This window comes from Condylostylus longicornis, unplaced genomic scaffold, assembly GCF_029603195.1.
Source record: "Condylostylus longicornis isolate FDR11 unplaced genomic scaffold, ASM2960319v2 ptg000027l, whole genome shotgun sequence".
NCBI lineage: Eukaryota > Metazoa > Arthropoda > Insecta > Diptera > Dolichopodidae > Condylostylus > Condylostylus longicornis.
The window spans coordinates 1,715,173-1,727,942 of NW_026577996.1; the positions used below are offsets into that span (position 1 = coordinate 1,715,173).

General features: G+C 28.7%; 1 protein-coding gene and 1 non-coding gene across 6 annotated transcripts in view; one reads left to right on the plus strand and one right to left on the minus strand.

Moving 5' to 3' along the window:
* LOC129607244 (cAMP-dependent protein kinase type II regulatory subunit) overlaps positions 1 to 12,770 on the plus strand; it is a 188,284-nt gene that overhangs the window by 169,576 nt on the left and 5,938 nt on the right. For all 5 annotated transcript variants that reach the window (XM_055518100.1, XM_055518099.1, XM_055518103.1 and 2 more), the window contains 6 exons: positions 9,510 to 9,694; positions 9,861 to 9,961; positions 10,271 to 10,366; positions 10,881 to 11,028; positions 12,019 to 12,094; positions 12,559 to 12,744. In XM_055518100.1, the coding sequence (XP_055374075.1) occupies positions 9,510 to 9,694; positions 9,861 to 9,961; positions 10,271 to 10,366; positions 10,881 to 11,028; positions 12,019 to 12,094; positions 12,559 to 12,744 (792 nt within the window). The remainder of the gene's footprint in view (positions 1 to 9,509; positions 9,695 to 9,860; positions 9,962 to 10,270; positions 10,367 to 10,880; positions 11,029 to 12,018; positions 12,095 to 12,558; positions 12,745 to 12,770) is intronic.
* On the minus strand, positions 7,026 to 7,117 carry Trnai-uau (transfer RNA isoleucine (anticodon UAU)). Its single transcript is given in 2 exon segments — positions 7,026 to 7,061; positions 7,080 to 7,117. It is a non-coding gene; the product is annotated as a tRNA-Ile (tRNA).

The following is a 12,770-nucleotide window of genomic DNA, read 5'->3' on the forward strand; positions in this document are numbered from 1 at the left end:
CTCCAGAAGAATTTAGAATCTATCACCATCTACAATACTATCCGTTATTTGTGATCTCCCCCCTGTGCATTAAACGCATTAACACAAAATTGTAACACTTCAAGTCAAATTACAGTTTAAAAAAAATATTTGTCAAATTGAATTCATAAAAATTTCCTCAAATTCTTTAAAACTTTTATAAAAAAAAGTATAAAATATATTGTTGTAGTGTCATCATGATTTCATCCCATTAAATTTCGTTAAGCTCTCATCAGAAACATTAATTTTTATTGCAATACGCAAAAAAAAATATTATAAATTTTTTTTTTAACAAAAGTCAAAAGAAAGCTCGACAAAAATAGAAAAGTCTAGATGAAATTTTTAAGATCATTACTTGAAAAACATTTTGTAGCAAAAAAAAAAAACTTTTACCGCGAATAAAAGTTTTGTTAGAAAAAAAAAAAAAGACAAAGACAAAAATATTTTTTTTTCAGTCCCATTTCGCACTTTTCTTTCCCATCACGAATTTTAATTTTTCTATTCCGGCAGAGTACAACTTTTATGATATTTTGTAAACTTATTTGAAAAAGGAAATGAAAATGGATATTATTGTCCTGCACAGGTCGTTCTATTCACTCACTTTTTTATTTTCATTTTGAAATAAAAAGTTTATAATAAATATTAAAGATTAACCGTCATTTATAATTTAAATCCCTACATAACTTTTTCACGTTTTTGTTTTCATAAATAATAAAAGTTTTGAAGTTTTATTAAATTTTTCATTCTCTAATCTATTTTGTTTGTATTTGTTTGAGGATTTACTTGAAAAATATATTTTTCATTTACTACTAAATACATTTATAAAATGTTGTCTCTTTCTCTTAATAGTTTGTCATATTATGCCAAATTATATAATCGAAGAATTCATAATGAAATTTTATGTTCTCTTATACATTGAAAGTCTTAAAAATTTGACTATATTTTACTAGGATACATGGTTTCATCATAGCCTCTTCAACTTTTTATTTTTTCTTGGTTAGCTTGAACTCTTCCTGCACACTTCTTCTCCATACTTCCTTTGTTTTCCCCAAATTTGTTCGCTCTTTGAGGCTCCATTCTATGATTTGACGTACTACTGATGGTTTTTTTTTTTCTACTAGGTGAAAAAATCTCGAAAGACGAAGAAGGACGGCTCAATCTGCCTTTTTCCTCCGACAGTGGGGGAGCGTGACTCCTACCCTAAAAAATCACCTAAATTCTGAACGGATAAAACTGGTCCTAGAGACCAACTATTACCTCCGCGCTAACTTGGTTTTTCCGTGCAGGAATTTAATACCTTCCATAAGGAAATTGGTATTTCGTGTTAAATCGAATGGTCTTGTTCGTTTAAGTCTTTCTGTCATAACGCCATTGTCTAGCAGCCGAGCTGTTTCCATATTTACATGCTGTTCTAGACGAGCCCTATGCTTTATAGCACAACTCCTAATTTCATCCACAACCAAAGGAATTCCTAAGTCCCTGTGGATATCACTGTTACGTATATACCATGGCGCATTTACCATGCCCCTTAGCACTTTATTCTGGAAGGTTTGAATTTTGTTAATGTGAGTCTTCTTGGCACAACCTCACAGTTGAATGCCATATCGCCATATTGGTTTAATGATTTGGTTATAAATTAAGATTTTATTATCAATTGCCAAATTGGACTTACGACCTAGGAGCCAACAATTTTCACTATATTTATTTCCTAATTCTATGTGTTTCTTCTTTATATGCTCTTTACTCCTTAGCTTGACATCTAAAGTCATTCCTAGGTATTTTGCTGAGTTATGGATCACTACGTTCGTTCCATTTACGTTAATTTGTCGTGGATTCACTATTTTCCGATTGGTGAAGTTTATGTGAACCGATTTTGCTTCATTCAACTTCACCCTCAAATCTTTAGTCCACTGGCTTATTTTGTTAATTGCCTCCTGTAATGTTTTTGTCGAATCGTCAATGTTCGCTCCTACTGCCAATATTGCAGTATCGTCAGCAAAAGTGGCTATCTTAGCATTTTCTATTTGTGGCAAATCACTTGTGTAAAGCAGGTACAACGTTGTGCCCAATATACTGCCTTGAGGCACACCCGCCTTTATTTCTCTCAGCGTGTCCTAACTTAAGTATAAGGCTCCTAGACGTTCTAATACGTCTAGAAACATGGAAGAGCAGATTTCCTTATTTTCCAAGCTTTTTTCTATAATATTAGTTATTCTATGGACCTGGTCTATTGTAGAATGGTTTCTTCTAAAACCAAATTGATGGTTCGGTATTAGGCCCCTATTTTCTATTATTGGCTTCAATCTCCTTAATAGCAGCTTCTCAAAAAGCTCAGACATCATTGGTAACAGTGAAATGGGCCTGTAAGACTTTGTTTCCCTCAAGGATTTCCCGGGTTTCGGCACAATAATTACCTCCGCGACTTTCCAAGCACAAGGAACATACCTTAAATCCATAGCTGCATTCATGATTTTCGTCAGATGTTCCAATGCCTCGTCTGGTAGCTCTCTCAGTACTTCCGTAGTAATAAGATCAAAACCTGGCGATTTTTTCAACTTCAGGGATCTTATCTCTTCCGCAACCTCTAATTGAGTAAGTGGAGCTATGCTGTCTGCGATAAGTTCTACCAAAACCCACATCTGAGGTTATTCTGTTTGGCGTGGATATGTTTTCCAAGTGATCAGCAAACAATTCGGCCTTCTCTATATTGCTCCTCGCCCAACTGCCATTTGCTTTCATCAGTGGCGGAGCGTGCGTAATCGGTCTCTTTTTGCTCCTTGCCGCCTTTCATAAGGAATAATTCGTTTTCCTCGTAGCTGACAAGTTCTTTATATAATTTTCGTATGTTGCCGATTTAAATTCTTGGATTTTTCTTTTAAGCACCTGGAAAGTCTGTTTAAAACAGTTTTATCATCAGGGTGACGCGAACGTTGCCATCTACGTCTGGCCCTTCTCTTTTCACCAACTAAATCAGTTATTTCTCGAGGATAGCTATTTGCTGTCGGTTTGTACTTTGACATTTTTGTATTGTTCCACGCAGCTCTTTGTATGATTTTAATAAATCCTTCTAACTCCACATCTAATTGCTCTCTTGATTGTATATTAATATTTACGTCAATATTGTTTATTATTTCGTATCTAAAGCTCACCCAATCCGTAGTGCTATTTGTTAAACTGGGCCTAAATAATGTTTTAGTTATTTTTTCACTTAGTTTTAATATGACAGCAGAGTGATCCGAATTAAAATCATAGTTATCTTCAAGACTTAGAAAGTTTTCTGATATTTTTTTGGTTATAAAAAAGTCAATAACATCAGGAATCTTGTTAGTGTCAGTAGGCCAATAAGTAGGAATGCCAGTGGAGTGATAGCAACAACCTAGCTCTTGAATAGCTTCCTCTAGTTGAGGTGATTCTAGAACCCCAATCTGTATGTTTGGCATTATAGTCACCTCCTATTAGATATCTGTGTCCATGCTTGTACAGGAGATCTTTAAAAGTATTTTTCTTAATGCTGCAATTTGGTGGACAGTATACAGCACCAACACTAAAGTCCTGTTTAGTCGATTTAATTTTTATCGAAATAATCTGAATTTCAGCCGGTTCTATCTTGAATTCTTCATTATGTTCTATACTTTCTTTTATTAGTATTGCACTACCTCCTCTTGGCTGATTGCTGGTATGTACCGCTTTATAGCAATCATAGCCCTTTATTTTAAGGCTCGTATAATATGTCAAATGAGCCTCCGACAGCAAACAAATATATATATTTCTCGTTTTGAGAAAGACCTCCAATTCTTGTTTCTTATTAAGAACACCATTAGCATTCCAAGTTACTATACGTACCTCATTTACATCTTTTCTTAACTTCTTTGGTGTCCCCGTATACATCTCAGTGTATGCATTTTCTATTTTTAATAATCTTTTAGAGATCTCGTCAATTCTAATCAACATACAATGCATCATTTGCATAATGTCGTTCTGTCTATTTTTGGAGTTCTTTGTTCATTAAATTTAATTTGGTTTTGTTTGGTCTTATTCTTTTTCAATCTTCTTTTTTGCAATTCTTTTGCAACCAAACAGCCTCGATAGCTAGCAGGGTGTGCCTCATTGCAGTTCGCACATTTGGGCTGAAAATTATCCTTCTTGTTGCACTCCGCTGTCATATGATTACCAGCACATTTTACACATCTAGCCTCTCTTTGGCAAAACTTTTGTGTGTTTCTACTGATGGTAATGGGCTTCTTAAGATGAGGCCAACCCATTTCCATTTTTCTTCATATTTCAATTTCTATTGGATCTTGTCCGATCATTACCCATAGCTCTTGGTTCATAATTCTGAGTGGCTAGAATACTTTGGAATTTATTAACAAAGAGTTTTATTAGCAAGACTTTTATAAAAGAAGATCTGTGTATTTTTTGTATGCTAGCTCTGGACACCAAACATGTTTCGCTTCCGTGAAGCAGCACTGTTATGTGAATTGACTTCCAGGTTGTTCATAATTTAGTCATATTATTAAGCACTTTTATGCCTCACTACTTACAACATTCTGATAGAACACCTTTTTAATTGGCTTAATTACTAGTTCTTTCTTTCAGTACTTCGAGATTTATTCGTCTTGCCATAATTTTTTTATTATTGATTTTAGTGCATTAACTGCTCTAACAATCTCTCCTGCTCTAAACAGTTGAGCTGAAATACCAACTGGTCCTTCTGCTTTATTGAGCTTTAACTTTCTGATTGCCTTCACTATTTCTCTAATGGTTGGTGCCTCTCTTTCGATTGAAATGTCTTCCCTAATATTTAGTTCTTGGTCTTCAAATTCAGTACCTTGGGTAGGTGTGTTGCAAAATGTTTTCTCCATCTGTTCGATTGTTCTTAGATTCACTTCTATTCTTACTCTTTATCGTTCTTAATGTGTGGTGGTTCTTGTTAAAGAGAAAATAAATTTTTCTATATGGTAATAAATTATAAATTTTATAATTTAAAACTAAATTTTTTTCCCAATAAAATATTTTAATCTTATAATATTTTTTTTATCATAAATTGATGTTCAAATCAGAGTATTTAAGTTGATTAGATAATTTTTTTAAATAAAATTGAACAACAATGTGAAAAATTTTAACTGTCTTTAATATTAAATCGATTTAAACTAATTATAAATTTTATTAGAATTTTAAATTGCTCTAAAGATAAGATTGTATACGAAAATATTGGAAATACATAAAATTTACGATTTATCAACAATTTAGATAGCAATTTTCATAGTACTATCTTCTAAGGTCAAAAATTTTTGCTATAAAAGATAAAGCGTTGTCATGTATTAAACCATGGTCATTAATAGCACGTAGAAGTTCGATAGAGATTATAATGTAATCCTGAAAGAAAATACTGGGAAGGGAAGAATCTATAAAAAACAAAAAATGCTGATCTATTCAAGTAGAATGAGCGAGTTACTTATCTTAAACTGTTTTCAGTATTGAATTAAAAAAATGTCTTAAAATTGCAAATTTAGATTGTAAAAACGCCTTTGAAAAAATTTTCTTATAAAATTTTTCACTTATATCACAGATTATTTTTGGAAACAAATATTTTAATAAGTTTCCTCTATCTACACCTATTCTACATATGCAACACATAGAAAGTTGAAAATTATTAAGAACAGCTACTATCAATTTTACCGCAAATCATTTTTCCATAAGTTTGCTAAACAAAATCAAAAAAAATTAATTTAGGTATGCCATCACAAACTTAAAAAATTAATTTTTTATCAGATTTAATTTTCTTACTTTTGTTAATCCGAGATATTTAAACTTCTTCTATACAAACAAAATAAAAAATTATCTTTTAAGTCAAATAAATGTTGAAAAGAACAAAACTTTGAACCAATCATTGAAGATTTTTTTCTTACTCCTTCTCATTGACCGTAAAAGAAATAGAAAGAAAAACTTTTGATATCAATAATTTTTTTCTGCTTTTTTTATTTGTTTTGCGTTCTATTTTCATTGTGTTTGTTTGTCTCTCCCTTTTGTTTTTTCGAACAATTGAATTTCAAGAATTTTTTGAGTTTTTTATAGTTTTGACATTATTTGCAATAGATTTACATAGAATAAAATAGAATATCCTTTATGCTGATAAGTTTATGTATAAATGTACATATATGTATATAATATATACGAACTGTAACACTGCTGTTGAAAAGAATAGAAGGAAATATAATTTTAACAAAAGAAAAAAATTCACACGCACAATTGAAACTTCATATATGTATAATTATCATCCATAAACTATAAAAATTGTTCGGAATTGGAAAAAACAACAGTTTTATATAAAACTAAATTTTATTGAATCCTATGGTACAAGAAATAAATGTTATGCTTTGGTAAGCAATTCTTAGTGTCATTTCAAACTCAAATTATTAATTATAGTTTAAGTGAATTCTCTTGAAAGCATCTCAAAATTACCTATTTTGAATGAAAAATTGTCAGATTCAGTTCTGTGGAATCTAGGAAAATGAGCAAAGAAATAGTTAACTTACGTACACAGAGCAGTCATATATTCTCCAATTCATCGTTATTAAATGTAAATTATTTTTTACAACTAAAATTTCAATCAACAATATTAATTTACCTTAAAATAATTAAAATCACTATGGAATTTATTGTAAAATAATTACAAAACGAACTTCAATTAAACCTTTCAATACAAAAACAATAATTGACAATACAAGAGGTTATTGCGAGCCATCTTGCGGAATCAGTTTAAATTATATATTAACTAATCAACTACATTAAACTAATTATTAAGTAACAATCATGATTTATAAATTCATTTTTAATTAAATTTTCATTTATGATTTTATAAATTATCATTTTTAACAAATAAGCATTTTCTAATATTAAACACATTTCGTTTTTTACATAGCTTAAATTACAAGTTAAAAAAAATTCTTATTCAAAAATTATTTATTCGTAATTTATTGTCAAAAAAAAAAAAAAAAAAAATATTTTGCTCCAGGCGAGGATCGAACTCGCAGCCTCGGCATAGCTCAACACTTACTGTCTATAAGTACCGCGCGCTAACCAATTGCGCCACTGGAGCCACAAAACTATCAGTGAAAATATTGTGTTTTATAATTGTTATAAATTTTTCAATTTTTCTTTTTTTTATTATTACTATTTAATTAAACTATTTTGAAAATTGTAATCATTTTATTCAAATATGTATAACATTAAATATGTTTCAGTACATTATACATAATTATAAATACATATACACTTTTGTACACAAGTCATATCTGCAAAAATAAAATTGAATAGTGATTCATTAGAAACTCGTAATCACTTCGTCTTCTTTAAATTGTTTAAGCCATTTTGATGAGTCATTACAAGGTTTTTATATTTTGTATATTTTTATGTTTTATGTAGGAAATGTCTACTGAAATAAATTTAATATATTTTTCCTATTCGTTTCAAAATTCAATTCTTTCTATATACATATATGCAACACTAGATAAATAAAATATTAAAACGAATGAATGCATGCAATTATGTATAATAGAAGTGTATATGAATGTGTATTGCTTAGAATTACATATTTATAGGCGCTTAACAATAAAAATAATATATTTTTTGAATTATTTAAAAATTCATGTGTATTGTTCTTTCATACCAAAATTGTGCTTTTAATTTACAAACATATGTATGTGCGTAATAGCAAACTGTCATCTGTCAACAATATCATTCATTATCAAAATAACTTAAACGAAAGTATGTAAATTATAAGTATTATAATTGTAAAAAAAAACAAAGCAGAGAACGGCAAACGATTTCCGTTGTTAACACAGAACAATAGCAGAACGACGAAATGAAAAAAACTGCCTAATTTTTTAAAAGAAATTTAGGCTATTTCACCGCTGGCGGTTAAAATCGCAGTAGTAATTTCGTTTAATTCTGGGCAGTGTTATTTAAATTTATGTTTTCTATATGAGTTTTGACATTTCGCCACGGAAAATACTTCTTGTTTTGTTTGCTACTTAAAATTGTATAGCGCTTCCATGTTATAAAAATTTGGTTCAACTTCTTGGTTGTAAAGAGAAAAAAATTCTCAGACTTTGTTTTATTTACAGTGTCCGTACTTTTTCGTTTCTAATGTAATTTTTTCCGGTTATATCCAGTGTACAATTTTCATATAACGTTAAATAACTTATCAATATACACAAACATGTATTTAAAATTTCTAAAGTTAAATTACTTTTTGTGGGCTCCATTATTTTATGTATATGTTTACTTATATTCGCATACATGAATATGTGTATGATTGTATAAATAAACAGAATATAAGAAAAATATATGCCATACATTTTAATATTTGACCTTTTCTTTTGTGTTCAAAGGCTATAACGTTTCATACAAAGTTCACTGTATGTGCGTGCATACATGTATTATTAATTAATGCGAAATGAGATATTTTTTTTTAAATAAAAAATTACAAAAAATACTTAAGTGTTTTTTATATATTTAAAGTAAGTAATTAATGGTAGAAGATTTAGTCCGTTCTAAAACTGTAATCAGAAATTTTTTAATTTTCTTTTATTATTAATTTAGTTGCTGTTAATCAAAAAGGTATGTCTTTTTTATATCTTTGAAACTGGCAGCTTCCGAAACTCCGCCCTTGTGTGATACTCCATAACGAATTTAATTAAAAATATTACTCGTATCTCATACGAGTATACACATGAAAATTTTATAAAAAGTTGAGTATTGCAATACTCTTTATCATTACAAGTGTTTATACAACGACTTTTGCATCAAAGGTCAACGTATTGTGTAAACACGGCTATTTAACTCATTTTTTGCGTCAAGTACTTTGAATTTTATAGTGGTAATGTTTTTAGTACTCCTTATTTCTTTCAGTGTCTTAATATATTTGATTTATAAAATGTTATATAAATTTGCGACGACATCGCCATCTATTTCTTGTCTTTTCCTTTTATTATTTTGTATTACAATTATTAAACACACACTTACATATATAATATAAATTTTATAAAAGATAAGGATCGCAATAAAGAAAAATTCAAAAATATAAAACTATGTATAACTATATTTTTTTACCTGCATAAGTATTTTTCAAAACAGTTTTGCATGCAATTTATTTAACAAGTTATGTTTAACTAACAAAAAAGGATTACGAATGTGAAATATTTGAATGCCTCTGCATGTACAGAAATTTTTTACAAAATTTTTTTAATTTGCTACGCATACCCCCTCTACGTTATGTAAGAGAAATAGGTATACATACTGAGTTTATACAAATCACTGAATTTAAAACAAAATCTTATTCGATTTTACTACATAAAAACTACTCAAGTTTTAATGAACAGAACTACTTTTAACATCTATTTAAATGCGCAAACATCAATAAAATCACATTGTTATTCCACAAATTAAGCATTATCAACTTATTAAAATTTTATTTATTTTTTTTACAGAACCGGTTGTTGTACGTTTCGCTGGACGTCGTAAATCAGTATTTGCCGAAGCCTATGATCCAGAAAATGACCCTGATGAAGATGAAGGTGCTGCAGCAATATTCCCAAAAACGGATGAACAACGTTCACGTTTAGTTGAATCTGTTAGAAACATTTTGCTATTTAGGTCATTAGATAAAGAACAGGTGAGTTAAAGACATTTGAAAAACTAAAATTAATTTCAGGATTAAATTGCCATGCTAGGTTTTTCATTGAAAGTACTTGTTAGTTAACACAATACTTTTAAATAAATTATAAAAGACTGCTACCAGTCTACTAAAGTTTTCTTATTTTGTTTAAATTTATTTTTAGATGAATCAAGTTTTGGATGCCATGTTCGAAAAAAGAGTCGTACCTAAAGAATACATCATTCGACAAGGAGATGATGGTGATAATTTTTATGTTATTGAATCGTAAGTTTCAGTTTTAAATTTAGGAAAACTACGTTAAAGAATTGGGGGTATTAAAAATTTTGAATTCAAAAAAATAAAAAGTGAATTTTAAATTGAGTGCCAACTTAAAATTAAATCCACAATAAAAATAGAACATGATAGAGAACTAAGGCTAACACTCTACAAGGGTGTTGACAAAATTTAACAAAAAACTTGAATTTTAAAATTTTAATTTTTAATATTCCAATAATATTAAGATTATCGAGTTTAATTTTCACGATATCGTGTTGAAATTTAATATTAAATTGGTATTTTTTATTTTTTGTACAGTGGTGTGTATAATGCTTTTGTTGGCGACAAATTAATTCACACGTACAACAATAGCGGCAGTTTTGGTGAATTGGCTTTACTTTATAATATGCCGAGGTAAGTTAATTGAATAATTAAACTAATCATATTAATATTTAATATTCGTGCGAATTCATTTTTAATTGAATTTTCAATGTAATTTTTATACTTTTTAATTTCTTATTTAAACTAATCAAGAACTCAATTCAAATAAAATCACATTAAATATAATTAATTATCCTATATTCACTTGAATTTCATGCTATGTAGTCATTTATCAAGTACATACCTAATTACATACTTATTTGTATCACTTTTAAATTTGTAAACGTATAGTCATGCAAATGGTAACAAAATAATTAGTATTCAATCTAAATTTATTACTTGAGATTAGTTGAGTTTATAAAAAGTAAACACACGCACTAAGTTATTTAGTGAATATTGTTGTAATCTTAGTATAAGTAAAATTCAAATTAAAAGTATTCATGGCGTCTATTACAATTCGCAAATTTCCATTTGAATTGATTTTAATTTATTTATTTTGTTCATTTTTATTAGTAATTAATTCTTAAAATATTTGTATTATTTGTAGAGCTGCAACAATTCAAGCTGATTCAGAAGGATTATTATGGGCAATGGATCGTCAAACTTTCAGACGTATTCTACTTAAATCAGCATTTAAAAAACGAAAAATGTATGAAAAGTTATTGGATAGTGTTCCTATGTTAAAAGCTTTACAGGTAAATGAATTATTGTATTTATAAATTAGCTGTTTAGGTTTTGCATTAGGTACTAATAAATTCGCTTTCGGTTTCCAAACGTTTGCAACCCGAGATTTAAAAAAACTGAAGATTTCTAAAGATTGCCTCGCAATTTGAAGCGAATGACACAATTTTTTTCTATTTTCATAAATTCTTATGGGCTATTAGGTTCTTCGGACAGCAAACTAATTTCCACTAATCAGACTAATCTGAAATTCTTAAAGATTTCGCATTTAAAATCATATTTATAACAAAATAAATTTTTCATTTTTATCAAACTAGTTAACTAAAGTGAAAATTTATTGGAAATTAAGGCAGTATATTTCTGCAGGCTTCAAAATATCTATGTTATGGTTACATACCATTTCTTAAACAAACAAAAACAAATTTGTAATCTTGAAAAAGAAAATCATTAAAATATAAAAACAATAGCTGGAAGAAAAAAGGAAAGGAAGTATAAAAATTACCTTTGAAGTTTACAAAATATAAAAAACACAACGGAAAAAAAAACAAGGAATCCTTATCTCGAACAGGAAAAAAGGTTTTTGCAAAATAAACCGTAGTATTACACATAAAATTAGTGATAATATTGTAAATTGATAGGGTTTAGAATCAAAACAAATATTTATTAGAAAACTAAACAAGAATTCTATATTCTATTTTAAATTTTTTCACAAACTTTCCATTTAAAATCATAGAAAATCTTTTTGTAAAACACACATAAGTTTTCTTTTTAAAGGATCGTATTAGAACTACTTAACTTTCAACAAATTTTATGAGTAATAATGAGAAATAAATCGAACTTATAAACGGGAACTTCGAAAAAAGTTTACGTTAGGGACTACGAGTAGGTAATTTTAAATTATAGGTATCTTAAAAATTTAAAACCCATTAATGTTGGTTAGCCCTCTAAAATGCTTTGTTAAAATTTTAAAAATGAAGCAAAAATTTTATTTTGTATATTTGTAGAGTTACGAGAGAATGAATTTGGCTGATGCTCTTGTATCCAAATCTTATAAGAAAGATGATAAAATTATCAGGCAAGGTAAGGAAGCACAATATATTAAATTATTTGTTTTTACTATTGCCAAACTGGAAACCATGGAAATTCAGAGCAAAATAAATATGTTTGAACATTAATATTGCCTTTTGTAAGTAAGTGAACCAGAAACCACTTAAAACAGCTCTATCTTCTCTAGTTTGAACAGGAAAAATCGTTTAATATTGTTTTCCAAATAATTAATGCAGAACAGTGGTAAAGTGGTTCGGAATTTTTCATATTTTCTTCATAATTGTGTAACTCAATTCAAACTATTTGAAGATGCCGTGTAGTATTGATCTGAACACAAATTTCTTGTCACTTCTTATAAAGCTATAATTTCCTAAAATAAACAAGCTCTTAAAAAATTTCTTACATAATTTTAATATAAGTTAGAGATTTACGAAATTTTGTTGTCATTACATTAGCTGAATAAAATTTTTTATCCTTATTCCAATTTATTTGAAAAGGTGATGCTGCTGATGGTATGTACTTTATTGAAGATGGAACATGTTGTGTCCGATTAACAAAACCAGATGGTTCTGAAATAGAAATTTCAACATTAGAAAAAGGTGCATACTTTGGTGAATTAGCATTGGTTACCCATAGACCTAGAGCTGCATCAATTATTGCTGTTACTGATGTTAAGGTGGCATGTAAGTGTAAAATTTCCAATTTCGTT